This window comes from Vidua macroura, chromosome 1 (assembly GCF_024509145.1).
Source record: "Vidua macroura isolate BioBank_ID:100142 chromosome 1, ASM2450914v1, whole genome shotgun sequence".
Lineage (NCBI taxonomy): Eukaryota > Metazoa > Chordata > Aves > Passeriformes > Viduidae > Vidua > Vidua macroura.
In genome coordinates this window covers 140,315,270-140,341,084 of record NC_071571.1, presented here as the reverse complement: position 1 = coordinate 140,341,084, position 25,815 = coordinate 140,315,270, and the positions used below count along the sequence as shown (strand labels likewise).

Below are 25,815 nucleotides of genomic sequence, written 5' to 3'. Positions count from 1 at the left end.
GCTGTGACTCCTTGAATGGGAGGGTTTGCTCACCTGGCTCCTGCTATCAGGGCTGGGTGAGAAGCTGTATTTCTGTGCGGCAGAGCTGGGGAGGGGATGGGCTTTGGCAAGAAGCAGTGCCAAGCAGCAGGGTCTGGAAACCAGGCTCTCCCAGAACAGCATGTCTCATCATGGCATTAGTTGAATAGAGACAGTTCAAAGTAAACTTTCTTCTTAAATGCTCACATAGAGTTTTGCACCATGTTGACTTGGTTTGAAAAGCATTTTAGTTAAATTACTACAACTTCTGCCTCTGGACAAAACTTAAAGGGTTTCCAGAGCTCATTTACCAAAGGGGTTGGAAAAGTTATTTCAAGTTAACAGCCTACATTACAGTAGTAGTTATTTGAACAGGTGGGGACTGGGGGAAGTAGGGACATTAGCCAAATCATGAATCATGAGCTAATCAGATTGCCACCCATGTTTGCACCAAAAGAAAAGCCATGCACGAAAATACACACATCACCAGCTACAGAACTGACTCAGCAAGGACCCAAACTTTTTTGGGGTTTATTGGGGTAAATGGTTAAACTTTGATTTGGTAGGGGCAGGAGCTCTCTCTGGAAGCCACCAGGGAGCCTGTCTCCCCTCTGACAACTCTGAGGATGTGAGACTTTTTTATACTGTTTGCTCCCCACTGCATTTCTGCTCCATCCAAGCAGGGAGAAGTTTGGGGGCTTGCACTCTTTAACTCTTTCTGCCTGCCCTTGGATTTGCAGCTCTTTCCACAGATGAGCAGGAAAAGCAACTTCAGATATCTCAGGAGAGCACCTCAGGACATCCATAGCCTCTACCTCCTGCAGGAAAGATCCTCTCTCTGGTGCAGTAGGATGTATTTGGCTGTCCAGGAAGAAGTGGGTCACAGAGCTGTTTGTTGACCCATCCAAAACCCAGGCAAAGGACTGTGCAGAACCATGCCATGGCCTAGCTATGCTGGGAAGCAAGGGCTGCAGCAGCTCTGCATTGGCTCTGCACTGGGGTGGGGGTTCATCTTCTCCTGGAGCACAGTCACTGAGAAGTCCCTAGAAAAATAAATGGAGATTTAACTGGATTTAGAATAAAGTAAAATAAAACTACACTATTGAAACTCTGTTGATGTTAGTGAAATTCCTTGTGTCTTACACCAGCAGGCAGAAAAATCAGATCTAAAGTGCTGAGGATGCTGGCAGATACTTTCTTGTTTGTGTGTGCAGTGGAGAAAAGTGCTTGTTTGGTGCTGATTGCAGACTATGGAATAAGAGCAATTTCTCATCCCACCTCCACAGAAGCTATTTAAATAGTTTTACACCCACTTTGAAAGATGCTCAGTTAGAAAGGAGTAAATCTGGAAGTTATTACTCCTCAAAGAAAGAAACGCCAATAAACAGGCTCTGCTAAGGCTGCCGGTGCTCTGGGGATAGCAGCCGCCCAGGAGCCTTCCCTCCGCCAGGCTGCCTTTGCAGTGCACAGTTATTATTAGGCAGCCTGCAGAGCAAACACACGCTGCGGGAAAGAGCCCTGCGGCTCGTGTCTGAGGAGCTCTTGGAGCTGACCCTTTGTCCCACTGAGGCTCGGGGCCAAAGCCCAGCTGGCTACATGCAGGCTCCTCGCAGGCTGCACGAGCCCCCGTGTGCTCTCCATCCAGCACAGGAGCAAAGGGAACAACCAGCAAAGCCCAAGGACATGCCAGGAGAAGCAACAGGCAGAGCGCTAATTAAAAAAGCCCTTATGAAATACTGGGGACAGAATGGTGTCACTTGCGGTCATTCAATGCCTCCCTTTCCCTTCCTTGGGGATCCTAGACCTCCTGCCCGGCAGGACAGTGAGGGGGAAGGCCCTTCCCCAGAGCAGTTGCTGGCTAAGTCTCTTCCTGGGCGATATGGAGGGAAAAGTTAAACTCAGGTGGGGAATTGGGCCAGCTCTGTGCAGGGAGAGCCAGGTGGGACCCAGGAATCTTGCTGCTGGCTGCCCCCAGGTCACCTCCAATCCTGGTCACACCTGAGAGCAGGCATTCAGGCAGTCCAAGAGCTTTCCCACCCTCACCACTTTAGATGTTCATGGATTTAAGTTGTTTCCAAATTAGGTTGGACCCAAAGAGAGACTTTTATGAATTGATGCACTCAAAGTAGCCACAGAGCACTAAATCCTCGAATGAATCTCATACAATGCTACTGTCAGAGCCAGCTGCTTGCATTCAGACCCTCAACACTGCCATCCTGCTCTGTAACCAGCACAACAGGGCCCCGAACCTATAGCAAGTTTTAGGCAATGCCTTGTATGTCTCTGCCTTCTGCCCAGTAGAGCTCTGCTTTGAGATTAAGATCTTAATATTTATAAGCCTCTGGTTTTACTATCTATGTAATATCCTGGTAAATTAGGTGCCTGCACTGCTATCCCTCCAACTCACCTGAAAATCTCACCTTCTTAACAAAGGGCATTACATTTTTCCTTAAAAATAAACTAATTATGAAATCACTGTGATTTTCTCACATTTAACAGCCAATTATTTCTGAGGATGTGAGAAACTGAGAAACAGCTGTTGCAATGTTGAAGCTCAAACAGTTACATCTCTGCTATTTTAATGGGTAAGAGTCAATACTTTTATTCCCATGTTATATTACCAAGACATGATAAGCATTAGTATTAAATTGTGGATCATTTCAATTTGCCCCAGTGAGGAATAATTTTAACAGAAAATTAGCATTCCACAGACATCTCTTTTGTGTTCCCTCCCCTCCCTTTTTTCCCCCTTTTCCTTTGTTTTTTTTGATAAAGCACCACAACCCTGGGTAAGGACAATTTGAAGGCAGAGACAGTTTTTAAGGCAACCTTAACTCTTTCCAGATGGGGGAGTGGACTTCAAAAAATGCTTTCCAAAGTTTAACTTGGCATTGTTGACCACTGAATAAAGGGAGAGCACTGATTTTGCCTCTCACCAGAAGGTGAACAAATATCAAATAGGGGTCAGTTCCTCTCCCACAGCCTTCAGGTGAGGAGTTCTGCTAAAAGCTTTGCTCTTCAATCTGTGTATGATCACCCAAACCAAAGTGGCATCTGCAGGTACTTGGCATCTGTAGAAATCAGGCTTATAAATACAGAGCCAAGCCCGGAGCTCCAGGCTGCTAGTTCTGCAAGGCTTTGCTTTAATCTTTGGAAATCCTTGTTGCACTTAGCCAGGGAAAAGCATGTGTGCTGCACAAAGAATGGTGATTTCAGCTAAGCATGGAACAGAGTAACAATTTTTAATTGCACATGTGTCTGTCAACAAGCCCTTTCAAATATCTTAGCTCCATTGTATTTTTATCCTTTTCCCCTAGGATCATGACACACTTGACAGTGGTGATAAATCAGCTTTCATGCTGTTCTATTAGCCAGGAAAATATTATCAATCCCATTTAGCTGGAAATGTGAGACCCACAGGTAGTCTAATACAGTGATTACCCCAGGTAGCTACCTATAACAAGCCAGTCTCAGCAGGAGAGTCTCATTCCACTCCTCAGAGAGGATGCTCTCCTGGAAATTGTGGGGGTGATTTTAGGTCTCCTACTAGGGCAAACACTTTAAGCACGGTGTTACCAGACAAAAAAAAAAAAGGGGGGGGGGGGGGGGATAGGGACAGGTGAGAGCACTTTCCTCTTATGTTTTGAGTGGATTTCAGTGCAAGAAGCAAATTCCTATCTTCAGGTTTGGTACTCAACAGCATCAAAACTAACATGCATCCAAGTGTGTGAAGCAGTAGGAAATTTTTCACATTAAAAAAGTGGAAGTTACCTCCAGATTTAAATGACAGCTGAGCCAGGAACTCCGAGGAATTAATTTTTGAAGGCATCTAAAGCTATAGCTGGACACCAAGAGAGACCCCAAAATGAGGAGCCGACACTAATGTGCCTTGCTAAGAATTTGGCCCCAAGTGACTTGCCACAGATTGAGCAGGTGTTAAGTTACGAAGTCATAAATAGAAAACCAATTCCCTCTCCTGGTCTTTCATTTAAAGGCTTGGACAGATTCCCAGACAACTGTCAGCCACATGAAGATATAAATTATTTAGAAGAGTGCAAAGGGTAATGAACCAGGGTCAAAAGCCACCTGCAAACTTGCAGACCCTTAGAAGGCAGCAGTGGCCAGAGCAAACCTGGGGTTGGTTACTCCTGTTCTTGCCACATGGATACACTGAAATACACTTTCACCACTGATTCTTCCTCGTCTTCAGTCAGAATTTCTATTACATACAGGTTTCTGCTCCATCATCTACCTGCCAGGTGGCAGATGCTGGCAGAAAAAGGTAGGTTTCCTTTTCTGGAGTGCTCAGCCTCCAGTGCCTGCCCAGGCTATGGATAACCCTCCAGCCAGGGAACTGAAGGCTGGCTGTGTGATTCCAGCCACGCTGCCCACAGGGCCTGAGCACCAGCAATGAAGTGGGCTGGACACAGGCTGATGACAGTCCGTGACATAGGAAAGTTATAAACTTTGTGATGGCTAGTCTAGAAAGGTCTTCAAAAAGGCAACTGATCACCATAGCCACTCTCTCCCCAGTTACAGGCACACACACATCTCCTGGAGTAGGTTCTGCCTGGCACAATGGGATCCAGATCTCTCGGCAGCAATCAGACTGTAACTCAGGAATCCTACAGATAAAACCTGCTAGTGGTGATCTGTTGAGGTTTATTTATCTGTGGCCTAAAATGGCAACCTCATTGGCTTTTTCCAGATGCAAATATTTCAGACCTGAAGTATTCACTGGTGCCGTGAAGTTGGAAAGAGCATGGGTACCTCAAGTGCAGAGCAGTTCAGCTGGAAACCCAACAGCTTTCACTTCCCTCCTACACTTCCCTGTTGCAGGGAGCAGCACCATGGTACCACAGGCTCACCAGCACCACATCCTCAAAATTTATTTGCAACAGTTACCATCCTTGGCACAGGCAGCAAAGCTCACAGCCTTCCTTTTTTTTTGTTTGAAACTGGTCCCCAGAGGCTTAATTTGCAGAGCAAATTTGCAGTAATGGGATTCCAGATTCCACCTTCCCTTGCCTGACAGAAGGTGCCTCTGCGAGCTGCCTTGGTTCACCTTTCAAGAAGCTGACCTCTTTTTTCCTGAACAGCATCTCAGTTCTGGAATGTGAGCTGTGACAAATGCTTCAGAGAAGGCTACAGGGCTAACAAATAGATTAATATTTAATCACACTTCCCCACTATTGGGTCATTGTCCAAAATTTTTGACTCCTGTACCTAAATCTACACCAGCCAAAAATATGACTTCGTTCTCAGAATCTGACTTTTTCTTATTATTCCCAACTTCTTCCTGCAACAGTCCTCCCCACAGTCAAATTATTTTTGAAGGGAACTATCTTCTCTTGGCTCCACACTTGGAGCTAAGTGTGGATTGACCCACATTTTTCTATCAGTAATGCACCCTTCCATAGTAAGCTCCCACCACATTTCCTGAAGAGACACTATCTTCACACACATTATGCATTTCTCCTCCTCAATGCAGCATCAGTGCAGGGAGAAGAGGAAAGGACACAACAGCAGCCTCAGCTCATTCTTGGGACACGCATGGAAGAGTGCAGGGGTAGGGAAGCTTTCGGCTGATGTGAGGCTTCTGTCCCTCAGGTGGTGTAAGACCCCTCTATATTTGGCAGCTGGAGAGGGGAATTGCAATATAGGAAAGGCAAATCATTTACACTTTTGATGTAGGATATGAGCAACAAGGAAAGCACTTTGGGACAGACTTTAGCATCAGATAGTTACTTGACATCCAGGGTCTTGTGCAAGCACCTTGAAGCCCATCCCAGGTAATTTCCCCACTATTATTTGCTGAGCTAGCAGGACTGAAACAGATAGATTCAGTGGTGCTGCAATCATCCCTTCCAGCACTGTGGGTGCCAAAAGAAGTCGGGGCCCCCAGCTGTATTCCTGTGATCCCCTCCAGCCTGGGTTCACCATACAGGCCATCCTGCCTGAGTGATCAGGGCTCTCGCAGAACGTAGGCTGCTGGCGATGGAACTGAACGCCAAGGAGGGGATGAGGTTAAGCTCAAATACGTAGCTGCAGGGATGGCTGGGTGCTTAGGCAGCTCTCTACAGACCACTCGTTTATCAGCATCGTTTTGCTGTCTGCCAGCCCCGAGGAGCGGCCTCAGTGGTGCGGTGGGCCTGCTCGAGGGGATGCCGACCGCACCGCATCCCGGCCGGCGATGGCGGGGGCGCCCCGGGCTGCGAGGGCAGCCCCAGCGCTGGCAGCGGAGCCACGGCCCCGCCTCTCCCGGCCGACCGCACCGGGGAGAGAGGCCGCGACCACGGTCCCCAGCCCTGCCCGCAGCACACAGAACGCTCGTTACCAAGCGCCTCGTTACTGGGGTTGTGGGTCTCAGCCCCGGTTTTGGGTCTGTTCCCTCGGGACCCCTCCAGCATAGCGGCGCCGCACTCGGCAGGGGGCGGCAGCGGCGGCGCCGGCACGGCCGGGAGAGCCGGCTCGGGGCACCCTCGGCCGGGGGCTGAGGGCTGCACTGGCAGGGGGGCGGAGCGGGCAAGAGGCGAAGGGGCTCCCGAGGCGGGGCTCACTGGATGCCACCCCGCGGGGCAGCCCCGAGCACCGCGGTCCGGACAGCGCCGGCCGGGGACCCCCAATGCCGCCCCAGCGGCGGCGCCCCCCGCCCGCCGGGTTATGAATGGGCGCGGCGGAAGCCCCGCCCCCCCGGACGTGACGCCCGCCAATGGGGGCGCGGGGTGCGCGGCGGGGTGAGGTCAGCGCGCGGGGCCGGGGCGGGGGCGGCGCGGCCCGGGTGCGGCGGGCGGGGGTCGCGGCCCCGGGCGGGCGGGGTGGGCGAGCGCGGCGCTCGGCGGCCGCTGCTGCCGCGGCCCGGGGAAGGCGGGGAAGGAAGGAGGGGCGAACAAGGGAGGGAGGAGGAGAAAAAAGAGAGGGAGGAGGAGGAGAAGAGGAGGGTCCTCGCCGCCGCTGCTCTGTCCTGGGGGCCATTCAGCGGGAGCGAGGCGAGGAGCGAGCGACGCCCGGGCCAGGCGTGGGGCGCCGGGCGATGCGGGGCTTCGTCAGGCTGCGGCGCGGCGGCCGCGGGCTGTGAGCCGGCGGGGCTGGGCCGGGCCGGGCTGGGCTGGGCTGGGCTGGGCTGGCGGCGCGGGGCGGAGAGGGGTGGGCGGGAGCGTGGCGGAGCCGAGCGGCGGGAAGGCGGGAGCGGCGCTGCCCGGTGCCCGCCCCGTGCGGGGGGCCGGCCCTGAGTGCATGCGGGGCGCCCCGCCGGGCCGCCGCCGGGCCGCCGCCCGCCGCCCCTGAGACACCGGCGGCGAGAAAGTTGCGGCGGTCGCCCACATGCGCGGCCGCGGCCGGCGGCTTGGGGAACGGCGCCGAGCGGAGGTGGGCGAAGAGAGTTTGAAGCGCTCGCCGGCGGGAAGATGGCGGAGCGGAGCTGAGAGCGGCGCCCGGCGAGCTCGGGCTGCCCCCGCCTTCCTCCGCAGCCCCCCGGACCCCCGCCGGACACATGCAGGCCAAAAAACGCTACCTGACGCTGCTCTCTGCCGGCACCTGTCTTGCCCTGCTGCTCTACCTGGGAGGTGTGCGGCTGCGGGCGGCCCGGCACCCGCCGCCCGGTAGCCGGCATGGCCCGCGCCCCGGCGGCGCCGAGCGGCCGTGGCCCCGCTTCCCCGACGCCCTGCGGCCCTTCGCGCCCGCCGAGCGCCCGAGCCCCGAGGGCGGCGGGCGCGTCTCCCCCCGTCAGCGGCGGGACGCCAGCGCCGGCCTCTACCGCGGGCGCCGCTGCCGCATGGAGTCCTGCTTCGACTTCGCCCAGTGCCGGAAAAACGGCTTCAAGGTCTACGTGTACCCGCAGCAGAAAGGAGAGAAGATCGCTGAGAGCTACCAAAACGTCCTGGCCGCTATCGAGGGCTCCCGGTTCTACACCTCGGACCCCGGGCAGGCCTGCCTCTTCGTCCTCAGCCTGGACACGCTGGACCGAGACCAGCTCTCGCCCCAGTATGTGCACAACCTCCGCTCCAAGGTGCAGAGCCTCCACCTGTGGAACAACGGCAGAAACCACCTAATTTTTAATTTATACTCTGGTACCTGGCCCGACTACACTGAGGATGTGGGGTTCGACATTGGCCAGGCTATGCTGGCCAAAGCCAGCATCAGTACTGAAAACTTCAGACCCAACTTTGACGTTTCTATCCCGCTCTTTTCTAAGGATCATCCTAGGACAGGAGGGGAGAAGGGATTTTTGAGGTTTAACACCATCCCTCCTCTCAGGAAGTACATGTTGGTATTCAAGGGGAAAAGGTACTTGACGGGGATAGGGTCAGACACCAGGAATGCCTTATATCACGTCCATAACGGAGAGGATGTTGTCCTCCTGACCACCTGCAAGCATGGCAAAGACTGGCAGAAGCACAAGGATTCGCGCTGCGATCGAGACAACGCCGAATACGAAAAGTAAGTGAGCGGTGCCCCTTCCCTGTGCTTGTATCCTTAGGGCATGCCGGCGTGCCCTCCGCTGCAGGCGGCCCGGGCCGCCGGGCAGATATGAGCAGATGTGTGCCAATGCGCTGGCAGTGGCCAGAGGAAGGCATTCATCACTCCTTCGGGCGAGTCGGTGCCTTCTCCCGTCAGCCGTGAGGCTGCCGGCTGGCTCCGTGCTGCCTTGGCCGGGGGAGCTGGCGGGGAGGCACTGAAGGGCGATGCGGTGTCCTGCAGCCGTTGCTTGCCCAGGGACTGGTGACCTGCACGCGCAGCCTGATGGCTTTCCAAACCTTGCCAGTGGCGGAGGTGCTGTTGGAGGATGCGTGGCATTTGGCACTGCTTTTTGTGTCCCCAGCGCCTCTTAGGCCAGATGCCCTGTGCCTTCCCTGCCCTGAGACAAAGTTTGTACGTGTCCTCAGCTCTCTCCAGGTCGCATGTGAGCCAGGCTCCCGAAGTGGGTTGGTTGCTGGGGGTGATGGCTGGGGTGCGCTCTACAAAAAAACACTTCCTGGTGTGTGACCTGTGTGTATCTCCACAGACAAGCCAGTAACTTGCCTTGCCGTGTTTTTCCTCTCAGTTCAAAGCAGCACAGTATCAGTGAAGGAAGGAGTGTTGGCTGTGTTTGTGTCCGGTGTATGAGTTTCTGGTCTCTATATGTCAGATGATACACCAGTGATGCGAGGTCAGTGTGTGCTTCTGTGAACGCCTGGTTGCTTGCCTTTCTTCGACTTTTATTTTTATTTGTTGGTAATGTCACTGTGAAGCCAGATTTTTGTCTCGCTGTACTGCTGCCCTTGTCTTCCAGTCTGCTTTTCAGGTTTGTATATATAGCTGCCGGGAAAATCGCATCTGGGAATTACCTCCAGGATTGCGATGCTGACTAAGCCGTTTGCAGCTGATTAGTTTATTTAAATGCCGACCACCGCTATGTTTGCAGCGGAATAGGTGCCTGTATATGAAGTTTTTCACATGAGAATATTTCCTGGATAACATGAATTATTCACTGAATTAAAAGAGACCAGCCGTACACATCACAGCACTGTGTGATGTGCAGTGGAGCTGCACCCAGAGCAGCCAACGGCTGGAGGGTTTTGTGGTGCACAGGGGAATGTGGGTGGAATAATACTTCTGGAGAGCATTTGGGAAGAAACTACGTTGGCATTAATACTGGTGAAAATTTCTGACTGGCTATTTCTCCACCGAAACTATTCCCGGGGGTTGGGAAGAGACCGGGAAGGTCAGCATTACAAAGTCGAGAAGCCTGCGTGAACTGCCTGGGTGAACTCTGCTCACCTTTTGGTTACTGTAATTCTGCTGCAGAGGGGAGGAAAGAGCAGTGCCAATGCTGAGTGGGCTTTTAAGCCCATTCATTTTCAGAAAACTGATGGGCGAGTGGTGAAATAATGCACATGTGGAAGTGATAAAGCATCAGTGCCGGATGATCAGTAGAGATACTAAGCTAAGCTCATGTTATTTGTCACCCAGGAGTCCCCGCGGCTTGTGATCTCCTTCAGGGAATATATGCTTTGGGAAAGGAGGGAGACCTGACAATTGCAGCCTTTCAGGGTGCATTGGTTTTTTGGTTTTAGATCTGAGTAATAGGAGCTAATTTACAGATGGGAAAAATCCTGGTCATTTGCTGTAAACTACAATGTGTGTGCTGTCAAGTTGTCATAAAACCAGATATACCTGCCTGTGGCTTCACGTGAGTCCAATTTTTTTACAGCTATGCCATTTGGTCTAATAAATGATAGACCTCTCCTTGTGAGTTCTGCTCCCCCTAAAGTATCTTTGCCACTTATTGTGGTGAGATTTGTATATAGCAACCCTCAGGGGGTATGATAGCATGTACCAAGCTGTACCCACTATGCTGTGCTAGTCATACAAAAAGCATACTTGCTGCTAGGATGCGGCTGTATCTGGGGTGGGGGGCTTCAACATTTGTTGCAATGCTGCTGTTAAAAGACAGGAACTAGAAACTGATGCTGTCAAGAAAATAAGATTACTCCAAGAACTGAGGCAAGCTCAGGCTGTGGTCAAGCTGCTGAGGTGAAGGGGTTTGCTCTAGTGGACAGCTGCAGATGCTGCAACTCTTTGACCCCACATTTTACCGAAGCAAGGGCACCTGGCAGTGTGTGCGGCTGCCCCTTCTCACTTGTGCCTCGGTGCTGATGCACAGCCGAGTGTGCCATCTGCTGCTCTCCCTGCACCGTGTCCTGCCAGGGCCTGTGTCTTCTGGCTCCTCTGTGCCTGTAGGGACCATGCCTGGTGCTCCAGTCCCTTTATAAAATCTGCTAGGGTCACATCCCCAAGGTAGCATGACAAAACTGTCCAGCTGAAATGCTTCTGTGCTGATGTGTAAGTCAGCTGTGAAAGCTATAGAAGGAACTCCATTTTTCATCCCATGTAAAGCAGCATCTGATCATCAGTGAGGCTGTAGTGCTTGTAAAGAAGTGTCTCTAAATACATCTGGGCCTTGAAAACTGCACATGGAGTGGCTCTTGTGAGGCATTTGGGGCTTGGATTTAACCTCTTCAAGGTTTTAATCAAAAAGAAGGAAAAACATACTCTTCAGGATACATCTCTTGGCATATATTGGGATTGGGAGTTGCATATTGTGCTTTTCTGTACTGGTTTTTCCTATCCTCTGCTATGATATTTACACCACTTCATGTGAAAGACAGTAGTGTAGGTGCCCTGGCCACGGAGAGCTGGCCTTTAGATAGCAGTGCTTGCCAGGGTGATATATGCATGGTTTGGTCTAGGTTAGAGGCCTTGCCAAGCCAGGTAAATTAGGTGACCAGAATTTAAAATGTGCTAACCTTGTGTTAGCAGGGTAGTGGTGTTATGATGTGTTGGGCATGGGGCTGCACAGATCACAAGTTACTTGTGATGGGGTTTCATCTAGGGTGTAACATTTGGTGTTGGGTTCACATGAGGTCCACCTGTCTGCTGGATGTGGTGTTTCCTCTCTAGGAGATTGAAAAAGCCAAGAAGGATGACTTCCTGACCTCTGGAAAAATGCGTAGAGTGTCTTTCTTTGTTTGGGGAAAGCATGGATGGGCATGTGTGTATTTGACTGTCTCTGTGAATTGTATTGAAAGATCCATCTGTATGTCACAGCTAATTAATTTGCATCCTAGTTACGCATCTCAGCAGATAAAGCTGAGGCAGACTAAAATGAATTACATTATCATGATTAGACTGCTAGCAAATAGGATATAAAAGAAAACAAAGAAAACCTCTGGTTTTCTTTACAGTGTCCTTGGTTGTCAGAGGTGGCCTTTGTCACCCAGCACTAGGGCAGCTGGGCTTTCCGAATTCCTTCACAATAAGATTTCAGCCTCAAGCTTTCTATTTCACAAAGGGTTAAGGGAATAAAAGCTGCTGCTGCTGAAGTTTGAAGACAGCCTCTTAAATATTTAATGACAGTCTAAATATATACATATGTACAATGTGTTTTAAACAAAGGCAGAATTCATATACAGGCTTAACTGGTTCCAAATAATTACTTTTTGGAAGGTAATATAAATGACTGTGGATACCAAAAGAAATGGAGGAATGTGATGTTCTAGTAAAGCCAGATGCAGAGAAGAGGTTTGCACCAAAATGAGAATCTTTCTAGGAAACTAAAATAATGTCTGTGGTATATCCCCTGACCTGCAGCAACCCTGCCCTCGGAAGATGGAGAGGGTAGAGGTGATAGTATCAAAAAGCATACATAAAAAAACAAAAGCTCATTCAAGGAGACTTTTTCCTCATCCATCTAAAGTATATGATGAGAATGAAGCAAAAGGGAAAAATAAGAAAGGAGTAGAATGGAGGAAGAAAAGTGAGAACCGTATTTTTGGAGAAAATCGAGCTATGGTGGAGTTCAAATAGCATAATGAGGTGTTGTTTATAGACTAGGTTTTTTGACTGGTCAGTGCTTAAAAAGCCTGTGTGATCGTGAGTGAACTGAGAAAAGGAGGTAAAACATGCAGGACCTCATGAGTGGGACTTGTTCTGCGGAGGAGGTTGGAGGCATGTGGTAGTGGAGAAGGAGCCTATGGAAGAAGCTGCTCACAGATCTACCTGGGGCTGCTGAGTGCTGGCAGAAGGGGAGAGCAGCAGCACCTTGCATGCTTACACCGGGGAGACATCTCTGCAGGGCACGCAGTAGCACTAGGCAGGGTGCTACAGGAGGATATATCCAGCTGAACATTTTCATTGATGCCTGGTACCCGGTATATTTACCTGGTGTGCACTCTACTGGTGGAACATGTGCCAATCGCAGCTGAACCGCCCACCCTTGAAAATCGTGAGTAATGGTCGCAGTCATACAATAGGCACAGAATGGGAAGAAAAGCAGGTTTTAGTTTTGCTTCCTTCCCACTAGGGATAAAATACACATACTGAAAAAAAGAAGTGGTAGAAGTACACACAAGGGATGACTGCCACTCAGCAGACTGGCATGAGAATGTGAAGTAAGGCTTAGGCTTGCCCATCCAACATGTGATGATAATGTAGGCACTCTGTATGCATGTATGTGCACGTTTCAAACAAAGGTGAAATTCTTGTACTTGTCATATACTGAGCTTCTGTGTATTGTACTAAAATACAAATGTAAATGCCATACTTAATCACTCACTGGATTATTTTTTGAATTCTCTAAAAGCCTTCACAAGTCAGCTCATTTGCTGCTATTTAGGACAGGTCTGAGAAATCACACAGGTTCCAGTTGAATGTTGTTCAGGACATCTGAAATGACATGGGAACCAGTCAGTGCATCTTGTTTATCACCAGGCTGTTTTGGGAGCTTGGATAAAACTCAGAAACTGCTGAGAGTGCTTAGGCATTTTCCCAGAGTAACTTGGCTCCTACAGAGACCTGTCCCCACCAGACTACTTTTTAATATTGATTTTTGAAAAACTGGAAATTTGCCTGGTCTGCAATACATTTATCCAAAATGAAGTAAACAGGTAAATAACAAAGCTTTAATGGATGTCTGAGAATATAGGACTTGCTCTATTGTGTTTTTCTTATTGCTCTCTATGTAGTTCAGAGTGTCCTTATGTGCCTGTTGATGCTGATTTAATGGAAGTAGGGCCCTAAGGGGTAGGAGCTTCCAGAGGCTCCAGGCTGATGCCCTGGCAGGAGCTGGGAGCAGGGGGGGACAGGGGCATCCCTAAGCTCACAGCCAGCCGTGCAATCCTCAGTGGCGTTTGCACCAGGCTCTTCCCTCTCGGTGGAGGTGTGGGAGTGGGTGGATCCATGTGCATGATAGTGTTCCCGTGCGAGCAGTGCTGGGCACTGCCGCGTGTGTGGCCGGGTGTGTAGGGTCAGGCACTGGCAGAGGAGCCCACCCTGCCCACGGGCCTTAAACCAGGCGCCCTCCTAACCTCAAGTAATTAAGTTTTCTTGTGGGGTGAGTTATTATTATAATTGGTTGCCCCAGGCCTTTCTGTGTCTTTCTATGAAGCTTCTCATAAGAGGCTGTGTGGTGACAAAGCATTACAGTAGATGGGTGATCTGGTCTGCAGCAGATGTTTTCTGCATGCAGAATGTATGTGAACACAGCTTTCACAGCTTGAGGGGCTCTGCTTTTATTTTTCCTGCCTAGGAAAATTGATCTAGGATAATTTATCAATAAATACTCATCATTGGAGAGACACTTGATGATAGAACAAAATTCAAAGAAAAAAAAAATATCTGAGTCATCATTTTAAGTAGAATTAATCTGGAAACAAGTAGTTTCAAGGGCTTATTGAACCCAGATCAGAACTGAGCTGAGAGTAACAGTTCTAGCTACTTATTCTTATTATACTTATACTTGTGCTTCCAGTGAGGTGGCCTCAACAAGAAGGTTCTCAGAGCATCCCTTGGTGTTCCTGCCTTCTTACCCTCTCTGGCTGGGTTTTTCACAAGGCAAAGTCTCACTTCTGCAGGACACTTTGTAGCGGCCTAAAGTAAACTTCACTGAAACTGCTGAGAGAGAGAGGTGGCTGCATTTAGGATTCTCTTGCAGGTTCTGTGTGGCTGCCTGCTGCTCCCTGCTGCATTGAGGGTATTTTCAGCTGTGGGCCTGTTTGCATCCATGCATCTGTGAAGTAGCGCATCTTGCTCGGAGAATGGGATTGAACAAGAGGAGTTCCGGCTTGAGACAAACCCAATTGAAAAAGACTACTGGTCTGACTGCTGGAGATAATCCTTTTGCCCCACATATAGTCCTGGAACAGCTCACTGGAAAGTAAACCAGCAGCTGCTTGCAGGAGAGGGAAGTAGATGAAACTGGTCTGCACGAAGCACTTATTTACTCAACAGATGTGAGTCAAGAGAATGTGCTGTAATCTGATGATTTCTGGAGTATTATCTGTGATTGTTTTCCTTTTCTCTCTGAAGGGTTTCTTTCAGAAAATCCAGAGTTTTGTGGTCTTGGGTAAACAAACTGTTTTGCTAACCAGAGTAGAATAATTGGTAGGTACATGGATAGCTGTCTGGCCTGTGAATGGAGGTAAATGCTATGTTCTGAATTGCTAAGGTGGCTGACTTCTCATGGACTTGGCTATATCTAGATGATGATGCAAGATTTATACTCTTGTCTCAAGTCATATGGATATTAGTTTAGCCTGTGGGAATGTGTGAATATAACTTCAGGTTATATTTAAGATTCTGCACCTTTCCACATTGCCAAGTGTTTGGGACATAGAGGTTTCGAAACCTCATGGTTTACACTGCGCAATAGATTTGTTCTTCCTCTGTTCATCCAGCTATGCTGTGCGTTTATGTGAGCCTTTGTGTTGCTCTTTTTCAATCCAAATTTCAGGAGGAAACAGGACATGTATCATCACTGTTATATGTCATTGTCCTTAACTTAGGAGCGTCCTTAGTCAACTGTAGGGAGCATTGCTGCTACGTAATGCTGATACAACTCATTCCCACATCTCTAGAGAAGACAGGGAGGGAGGGAGCTGTGGCGGGAGGTGCCTGCGACACCAAGTGTGCACAGGAGCAATTAAAAATCCTAGCCAGAGAATGGTGGGAGTCCTTTCTTCCACTTATATAACAAATTATAATTTGTAACAATTGATAGCTGTACATAGGAAGAAACTATCCTGTTATTGTGGCACGGGTGCCACATAGTCTGGGAGGGTGTTTGAAGGCCAAGAGGTGAGAGATCAGCATACTGCAGTGGTGCAGGAGAAACTAGTTTAAGAAATTAATTCCAAATGAGAATGAAAGAAATACAGACCCTATCTCAGCAAAATGTTGTGTCTTAACTGCTTTGCTGGGAAAAAAAATGGTATGAGTGGTGCCAGGTTGATGGCTTTCCAAATGCAATCTTACTTCCTAAAATGTTATCATTTCTTAGAACAAGAAAGCATAACTGAAAGCTAGTCAGGAGGGTTAGGCCTGCTCAACAATAGGAGAAAGAAGAGGGTGTTTTCTTTAAACATTTTGTGTTCCTGCACTTGTCTCTCCCACCAGCTCTTGCTGAGATTTAGCTTCAGTTTTTCTGGTGGTTCAGTGCTGTCTCCTTGGCCAGGATGCTAAATGGGCGTTCCCTGAAAGGTGGTAGGGGTGGGGTGTTTGTGTTGGCTCAATCAGGCTTCCATTTCATACTCCAGTGAGACAGACTTCTCAACCCTCCTGCAGTCCCTGGGAGAAGTGAGGTGCTGGCAGGGCTTCGCAGGAGCTCCTGCCTTCTCCTGCCTGGATGTCTCAAGACTGCAGTCGGACCGTCAGTATTGCCACTGGCAACCATGCTTACAGTTCCATATGCTTTTAAAATGGGAAGGAGTCTTTGCTTTTCCTAAGCATTTTGGAGGTTTACTTTACTGCTTTATAATGTTTAAAGCCTGTGTAAAACTGAAATACTACTCATTTATGTTTTCTGTATTCCCTTCTCAGGAAGCATCAGTGAGCGTAGGTTTAAAATGATTTTCCAATAAAAGGTGACAGTTGTCAGAAGCAGTATAAAGCAGCTTTTCTCTGTGTGTCTGGTGAGGGCAAATAGCCTCTAAAGCTTTTTTTGGGTTTTACTTGTCCTGGGTGATGACATGCTTTGTATATGAATCTTTTAACTCTCCTTGCTTCACTCAGCTGCTACTGAAGACCACTGCTTTTCCAGGCACTGAAGCGCTGTCATTCCTGATCATTCCTCCAAGGGCTCCTGTTGTGCAGTTAGCAAATTCAGTAAAGCTTCTGTAAGTTGACTTATTTCTCCATGATGGTTTCTGGTCCAGAAATACATGAGAACAAAATAATTCCTGGGTTCCTAAGTGAATTTCCCATTTATTCACTTTTTCCCCCTCTAATATCCTCTTTGTGTTTATGAATGAAACAGAATTAGGGCTAATTTAGTTGATTGGCTGCAAAACAAAAGTATTGAATGCTAAGAATGGGAAATGAGAAGGCCTTTCTGAAATGTAACTTCTTTGCATAATTATAATAGATTATAATTATACATTTTGGTGTTTAGCAGTGGATTTGCTGTAAACATGGTTGTGGGAAATCTCTTGTCACTCACTTGTGTCAGTTTGAGTCCCAGTGCAGTCCCGTCGATGGCTGTACCAGCATCTCTAACATCATTTCTCTTTGGGCAGGGTGATGTGCCACAGAGAATGCAATCTCCAGTTCCCCTCCCAGCTCCTCCTACAAAATTACAGTTGGTCAATATGGCCATGTCAGACTGTTGACACAAATCAATAAGATCAATCATTCTTCAGCTCCTAAACAAAATTGAGAGCGTGATGCTGACGGGCAGCGCATAGCAGTAAATTCCTAAAGGAAAATTGCATACCTTAGTGTTTGCTGAGTGTATCCGTGGGGGATCCTGTCCCGTTAATAATTAGTTCTTTGAGGCTGTAAAAAGGAGCATGGTATAAATAATTTCCTAGAGCTGTAGTGTGTTTTATGACCCCTGCAGCCTTCAGGCTGATGGAGAACATCACCTGACCAACAGCAGTGTGGGAGACAGGGACAGTGTTTGGGTAGGAATCCTGTTTTTCTTCATTCTCCTAGAAGATCTTGACTTCTGATACTGGTTTTTGCCTGGCAAATAATTGCAGACATTTTATCACAATACTGGAATTCCTGATGCAGTCAGGTAGTTCAGTGTGTTACTATCAGAAAGCCCATCAGAATCATAGTTTTTGTAGTCAAGAGTAAATTCAGAGGCTGCTTCTAAAAATCAGAATCTTTGTCTGAAGGGAAGGTCAAATTTTTGTTATAATGTCTGAATTTATATCTCTGAAAGCTTGTTTTGGTGTGTCTGCCCATAGACTCAATCAACTGCTTCAGGAAGATAAACATATGAATGTTTAATCTTACGAGTTTGCCACCAACCATTGTGCTGGGTGCTAGCAGATTTTTCTTTTAATTAAATGTAATTTATCTAATCCCAACGGGAAACATAATTATAGGATTTATTTTTTAATACTGTGATTTCAGAATTATTTTATAAAGAATAGTAACACTTCTCCCTTAAGGGCAGTTTAAAAATCAGCAAACAAAATAGAAAAAACTGAAGTGCAGTTTGCTAAAAGTAATAAATCTCAGACAAGATGCAAAAAAAAAAAAAAAAAAAAAAAAAAACAACTGAAATGTTGGAGCTGCAATAAAGCTGAAAATTAATGATCAGTAGGTTGCTGCTGCTGCAAGAGAGTGAATGCATTATGGATTTGAGGAGACACCTATAGCTTATTAAATGCTAGCAAATTTTTGCATAAGCAGTAGAAAACCCTGCTCAGGAATTGTAAAACGGTGTGAACTGCAGCTGGAAGATCCAGTGCCACAGAGGATGTGTACGCCATGTGTATGGTTGAAACATAAGAAAGTGCTTTGCAGGATCATGGTCTAAAGTTGCACGCTAAGCTCCTTTAGTTTCTGATCGGAGGGATTTAAATGTTTCAGTAAGGCATGACTGTAGTTGCAGGAAGGGATTTATCATACTTTACATAAGGAGGTGTGTATAACCATTTAAAATAATTTAAAACAAATAACATCCCTTCACCCTTACACCCTTACACTTTTTTTTTCTCTAAACCCAAAAGCTAAGACTACTGCTTGAATTGTAATGGAATAATATATCAAGTGAGTGATCACATCAGGCATGGACACTTACCAAATCACAGCGAGATAACTGTGAATAACTCTCTAGTTTCAACAATTTGCATGGCCATTAACAATTGATGGGTTTCCCTTAGAACCGCATTATCTATGGCAGCAGGATCTATTCCTGTGCACTGCTTCTGCATACTAAGTGCCAGACAAATTCTCAAAACTGAGGATAATAAAAAATCTGATAGCAGCAAGGTGAATGAAGCAGGTAGGAATTTCAAGGCGACATTTTTTGAAGATAGGGAAATATTTCAGGCAGTCCTGCATTTTTGTAACTGTTCTTCATCTCCTTTCCCTGCCTATTTCTTTTACTACAGTTATGCACGTTTTAATTCAGGCTGGTGTTAGGTTTCTCTTCACTGCTTGGCATCACTTCAGGCTTGATTGTCGGAATGGCCTGTGGTCAGTTAAAGTGAGATTTTAAAATACTTTTTGTTACAGTTTTGTATTGGATAGTTGTCTTCAGAAGCTTTTATGCATATTTGACAAAAGATAAAAATGGCGCTGAATTTAGCTGTCCCAGATTGTTGGGTGGCTCTTTCATGGGAGTGATTTCAAGCAGGTGATAAAGATGCGCTTTCCTTATTAGAATCATGCCACCATTTTAATAAGTGTGCAACCCATCCCTTATTTCTAGTGCTTTCAGCTCTGCCTGACAGCATGTCAGTTCTTTCTAGATTCCTCTACCAAGCTGACTTTTCCAGCTCCAAATCTTTCTCTTTTTATTTCTCTTTCTCACCCTCTTCCCTCTCCCCCTTTCTTCTCATGGAACTGTTGTTGTGGCAAGATGAAAGCAGCTGAGTGAAGCGGTGGCGGGGAAAGCTCGGGTAATCAAAGCACACAGGCGGCTGGAGCTGTGGGAAGGCAGGTGGGTGACACATCAAAGTCAGGGGTACGTGTGCTTGCTACTCTCACCTCTCCTTGTAAATGACCCCCCTGCCATAAACAGAGTTCCTGGGGTTAATTTGTGAGTTCACACGCACACAAATGCAATTACTTTTCTACGGCCTTCCCAAAATTTACTTGCAGAGACCAGCAATAAAATCTTAGCTTTGTTCCTTGGAATATAGCTTTTGCAGATGTGGTGTGTAAGGGGGCAAGTACCTAAGTTGGTACTACTAATAGCAGGAGGTTGATTGTTCACCTTCAGCTGAGGGTAGCCCATCACCTTACTGTCCCATCTGCCTGTCAGTGTTGTTTTAGTTTTGCTGGAGGTAGGATGAGAGCTGGAGGGTCTGAGCAGAGTCTGGTTGTCCCCAGCTGGGCCTTGCATGGTCAGAGACCCTGAGAACCTGTTGTTAAGGGACCTCTTGGCTGGGGCAGGGAGCACCCCTCACTTGGCCAAACATGGATGCTGTTTCCTGAGCTCTGCGCCCAGTGTGAAGGCTTTAGGGCCCCTCAGCTCAGTAAAAGCCCCAAATTCCCACTCATCTCTAAACTCCTTGCATGTCTCTTGACATGGAGCTGTGGGGTTGGGTGTTTTCTCAGCTGTTGCCTCTCCTCGGATCCTCCTTTGTCTTCGCTGTGGAGCTTGGCAGTTGAGCACCCCAAAGTCTGGATCAACTCTTGCTCTGTATTTGTGCAGAGGAACCTGGTCCTTGTCTTAACTGTTTGCGCTGAAGTTGTCAAAAAATCATTGCCATTAATTGACAGGACTCTTCCTCACTGCCTGCTGATGCCCGTTTCAGTTGCTGTTGCTGAGAACCAAAATAACCAGGGTGCTTGTCTCTTTACTTTCTGTATCACAGCATTAGTGAATTGCAGTGAAAACAGGTTTTCATCTTTTGTTTTGTTTTATTATCTATTTCTGATGACCTGTAATAATAACCCCTTTTAGCAAAAAGTTTTTTACTCTTTCATTTTTAATGAAAATTCTTTATAACACAGGTCATAGTAAAATAATTCACTGTGTGTGAATTATTGTGTTGTTATTACAGTATGTATGTGTTGTTTGGGACTAAAACTGGTGATTTAAGAATTGAGAGATAGTGGTATGATCCCTGGGTGCCCTGCTGATTGTAGTCACTGGTTATAGCAATAGTTGTTACTTTAACTTTGGTCTCAGGGTAACCATGTTTCACAATAATCATTGCACTGATTACTGTAATTGCAGCTTGTGGTACCTGGTCTAATAGTTAACTGACTGGGCCAATAAAGTATGGAATTTAATGAATATTTGTAAACAAACTTGATTAAGAAGTAGGTTGAGGATATGCACTGGTGGAGGATAATAGAAGAGACCCATCCTCAGCTTTGATAAATAGAACAGATGGAAACCTGAAAATGAGCAGCAAAGCATGGAAACCATCCCACTGCTGTTTACCTTGCGTTTATTGCTGCACCACGTCTTAAAAAATCTCTCCTTAAAAAAAAATGGAAGCTGACTCCCCACTGCAGTGTGATCCTGTGTACACAATTTCAGTCTCCTCTGCAGAACTTTAAAGTATTATCAGACATGATGTTGAAAACTTAATTTACAATGTAGGTCTGGTATCAGCCTTAAGTAAAGAAGTGTCTATTGTCACCCCATGATTGAATCATAATGTACTTAAAATGAAAAAGGAAACCACCGTTGAAAATGGGAAATAGATTTCATAGTGGTGCCTCTGGGGAGGTGGATGGCTGACATCTGGTAGTTGCTGTAAAGTTGGCTGTGTTTTACTGTCCTTCAGGAACTGCTTCCCATTTTTGCTGGTTATTGGCTCTGGTTGTGTCCACGTTTCAGATGCATGTCCTTCATCTCAGGGATAGAGGCCTGTCCTGCACCCTCTGTCAGGCCATTTGGGAGTGTTTTGTATGAGTCTGGCAACTTAACAGTAGAAGGGTACGTCAGGTTTTGGATGGTTGCCTTAGGTTTGCCAGAAATCCTTTTACACGTCCTTGCCTTCTCTCTTCTCTTTCTCCGTCTTTATTCCGTCTTTAAGAACTTGACTTTTATTTGCAGGTTTTCCTGACTGAGTGCATGGGTGTCTCTAACAAAAATAGCATTAAATCCTGTTTATTTCACCTCTCCTTTTTTTTTTATTTTTCTTTTTTTGGGTTTGTTGTGTGTTTTTTTTTTGTTGTTTGTTTGTTTGTTTTTGTTTTGTTTTGTTTAAGCTTTTGTTTATCTGAAAAGTTTAGCATTAATGGAAATGCGTTAAAGGGAAATGTGTAAGGAGCCTTGAGTCAGAGAGCTCCTGCCCTGAGCAATAGGCTGGTGAGTGGCTGCTCCTTCTGCAGGAGCTTGGAGGGGAGGGTGTTTTCCAGCAGCTACAGTTCATCCATTTGCTTCCTACCTGCTGGTTTCCAACAGTATTAATTTTTATGCATTTACTGTATTTAATTAAAAGCAGGGCTGCTTACAGCAATGCTCGCGGAGATTCCGCCTCTCCACCAAATGCAACAAATAGGCATCTGGTATTTGTTTTGTATAACACAATCCTCATAAAATGAAAAGTAATAAAACATAATTATCTGTAAAGGCTTGTTTTATAAGCCTAGGAATGAGCTTGTTCCTGCCTTGTTTTTGTCTAGTTGTAAGATGGTTTTAGCCCCTCTACAGATTAACAGAGAATCAGTTATTACAGTGTTTTAAACCCTGGTGTGTAAAGGTAGAAGGTGGTGTGAATGCATGCATGGGATAGCACTACTGGATCTCTAGAGGTGAGAATAGTCTTTCTGTTGTTTTTAGAAGTTTTTCCCTTACAAATAATGGGTTTTGTTTGAAAGCTTTGGTAAAGTAAGAGGGAGGAAAATCTGTGGGCTACATGAACAATTCAGTATTTCTGAGCTATAGGCCTTAAAGTTGGGTTTGAGCCCTTTCTGCAAACAGCTCATCCTTAGCAGTGTGAAGGACAAGTGTCATGGCTCTGTGCTCATGCTTGAATGTGTGTACGGCCTTGATTTGGCCCTCACTGCATTACTGAACAGATGTTAACTGCTATGTATCTTCATTTCTCAGAGAGTATTGCTGGCTTGATCCACCTCCAGCGGTTGTCAGGATTCCCAGCTCAGGATTCAGCAGTTTTGAAGAGCTAATTATACTCATTTCACCTTAGATTTGCTGCTTGCTATTTGTTTGTAGGCAGCTGTGTCATTTTGCTTGCCTTTGGCTTGCTGTTACCCTGCAAAGTCCTACCTGCTACCACATGCTAGCAATATGTTTTTCTGGAAAAAAGTGAAACCAGATCATCTAAACCGATTAGATAGTAAGGTAAGACATGTGAGTGGCTTATGGCTGTCTGAAGATGAAGTGTGAAAACCAAATCCTTTTAGAAAACTCACTGTCTGAACTTACTACTTTTTTATTTTTCTTTAAATTAATAGTAAACAAGAATCTACTTTATTTGTAATGAAAGCTGAAAGCTGTGGGGCTGCAAAGCACCTTCAACTTGAGCAAGCTTTGGAATATGTTTGCTTCAGTCCTGTTCTGTGCACAATTAATTAAAGTGATAGAAGAGAGCTTCGCTCAGCTTTTATGTGAATTGTAGCCTTCTCAAAACCAGATATGACTTAGGTATTGCTTTTTCCCTGCAAGACAAGCCTTGTAATTTTGAATCTTGATGTGTGGCTGCTTTTGTTCTGCAAGTCTCAGAAACAATAGGGTTGGGAGCATATAACAAATTGCCAAATGATATCATTTGGAGAGAAAAATCATCTTCAAGTGCCTCATTCCTTGCATCTTTCATTCTGCAGAGTCTGCCTTGATGCAGCCCCAGGTGTAGAGAACCACTGCTAGGGCAAGGAGGTGCTCCCCCAGCAAGTCTTGCTTTCTAGGTGGCAGCAGTGCCTGGGCATGGATGGCCATGTGTTGAGCTGCTGCTGCCCTGTATTGAAGTCATTTCCTTTAAAAACATTTTCCTTGAAATACACTTTATGTTCATCATATCTGTGGATACTGGTGTAATCTGCTCATTGCTGACTTCAGTTGTTAACAGCACTGCTGTGGCTGCTCTGGGTCCTCAGCCAGAGCACGGCCAGCAGCAGCAGGGGAGGTGTTAGGAGGCTCCTGGCTGCCTTATGTGGTGTTGCTTTCCATGGCCAGAAGCCTTTGATCTATTCAAACAGAAGCCTAAGAAGTGGGGGATGGATGCCACATTGCAGGCTGATGTGTAAATGCATCCTATTGCACCAGTCTCATTTAACCTATAAGCTAAATGTGCCATGTCCGGCTAAATGTGCCATGCAGAGTCCGGCTACAAGTCAAATGGTCTGAGATGTCTGTCATCCCCACACAGTATATAATGTTCCATTTACTTTTTTATGCAAGACTGGAATTCAGTTGTTTTATTTTTTATCTATTTCTTATTGTTCCACTTAAGTGTAGAGTAGGGAGATATCTCCCTGGAAAGTTTACTGGTCCTTAATTCATTAATGTCTCCAGAATGTTCTGAGACGAGTGTTGCTTTGCATTCACAATAACAGAATTGAATTTAAAAGTTTGGATGCCTTCTGATTCAGACTTCTTATTTCTCAGGAATAATTTGGTTTCACTTTACTAGTGCAAATGAAGTGAAGCCTTTAACTTCAGTCCTGCTATCAGTGTGGCATGGACTCATTATTTGTTCTCTTACCCATTGTGTGCAGAGTGATTGCTTTTGGCACATTTTCTTTTAAATGCAATGTAAAGTGAAATCCTGTTATTTGCACACATCCTGTGGCATGCATCTTCAAAGTATCTAGGCAACCTTTATGTAGATGACACTTTTAACTCAAACTTTTCCATCATTATGAGTGTGGTCCTGTGAAAAGAAGCAGGATGAAAAAGGGAGGGAAGAAAGGGCTGGCTTGAACTCACTTTGGGCAGCTTGAGTAGCTTGTAAGACTCTTTGTAGGAAGTATGACACTCACTGAAGATCTCTGCTCCCTTACACTTTAAACATCAACTTCAAACTATTCCATCTTTTTCCTTTGAGCTTGGGCAGGTAGGGGATCTTCTGGCTCTGCTGGAGATGATAGTAGATCTATCAGTAAAGGGGGATTTCAGAGCTTCTGCAATCCCACACAAAGCAGTGGATTTCCTTGTGTGGTTCTTGGCTCCAGGCTCAGGAGGATGAGTGGTCCAAAATATCTGCAGCTGTAGCCCTGGGAGATATGCATGTTCTGACAGCTTTTGAGTTCAGCTTTGCTTCTCAGAAAACAAGAGCTGAATGGAAGGCTTGAACAACTTAAGGGGAAGCCACCATTGCAATCCCTGCAAGGAAGAAGTAAAGCTTACTCAAAAGAAAATTATTTCAATAAAAGCATGTCTGTGGGGTCAGGTGTGACCATGACCCATCAATGGAACAGATGGAGCAGGCATCACTACTGCAGTAGTATGATCTCCAGTTGGGAATTGGTCTCCAAAGCGAAGGTCACTGAGATATGCTCCACAAGGAAAGTTGTGGCCCCAGACTTTGTATCAGGATGAATGTAATCTCTTAGAGCAGTTCTGCTTTAGCTAGATCGAGCAAGCATCCTCCAGGTAAGAAGGAGGGCCAGTGCAAACATCACACCGTGTGCTGTGGCTGCTTTGGCAGAAATGGGATTGGTGTCATGCTTGATACTTACTGAATTGGGGTGTGGGTGATCAGCATGGTGCATGTTGGTGTTAAAGAACATGATGGTGCTGTAGGTCAGTGTACACAACAAAGCAATCAAAATTCCCCCCTGCCCCCCATTAACAGGCAGCATACACAAATCTCACTTTGCCACCCTGGCCTGGTCCTGGGGAACATGATATGTTCCCTCTATCCAACTCTTAAGAGGGTGAGGGTGTTTGTAGGACTGATGCCAGAAGCCTGGGACTGTGGTTTGTGATTTACATTTACTGGGAGATGATTCCTTTGGGCTCTCATTGCATTCAGGGTGTCAGCCCAAAAATGAGTGATGGCATCTCCCCACATGTAGTTGAGTTGACTCAGAGAAGCAGGCTGAAGGGAAAGGTGAAAGGGATGGGAGGCATCCTTGTTGCCTCAGGTGCTGGGTTTTAGGAGGTGGAAGCCCCATGCAGCTCACTGAAGTTTCCCTGGAAGCTGATGCAGAACAGAAAATGAGGCTCAGGTTTCCCAAGAGTCTGGTTGCCAGATCCCCTTCTGCATACTCATGCCACCCCTCTGGTCTTTAGCCATAGCTGAGCCTGAGTGTCTAGCAATAGTAGGACAGTGAATGTAGCTGTTTTTTAGGGAATGCTAAAAGGGAAAACTTGGGAATAGCCTGGAAAAATGTTTAAAGTGTGGGGAGGAAAGATTCAGATTTTTGTGTTTGAAT

At 46.7% G+C, this 25,815-nt stretch overlaps 2 protein-coding genes across 3 annotated transcripts in view; both read left to right on the top strand.

The window, feature by feature from the left end:
- The window catches only part of SAMD12 (sterile alpha motif domain containing 12), a 193,941-nt gene extending 192,815 nt beyond the window's left edge, over positions 1-1,126 (top strand). For both annotated transcript variants that reach the window (XM_053996459.1, XM_053996374.1), the window contains exon 5: positions 759-1,126. In XM_053996459.1, coding sequence (XP_053852434.1) covers positions 759-826 — 68 coding nt within the window. In that variant the 3' untranslated portion in view covers positions 827-1,126. The remainder of the gene's footprint in view (positions 1-758) is intronic.
- A 6,144-nt stretch (positions 1,127-7,270) lies between these two features.
- The window catches only part of EXT1 (exostosin glycosyltransferase 1), a 175,456-nt gene continuing 156,911 nt past the window's right edge, over positions 7,271-25,815 (top strand). Inside the window, exon 1 of the mRNA XM_053996246.1 lies at positions 7,271-8,457. Within this exon, the coding sequence (XP_053852221.1) occupies positions 7,511-8,457 (947 nt within the window). The 5' untranslated portion in view covers positions 7,271-7,510. The remainder of the gene's footprint in view (positions 8,458-25,815) is intronic.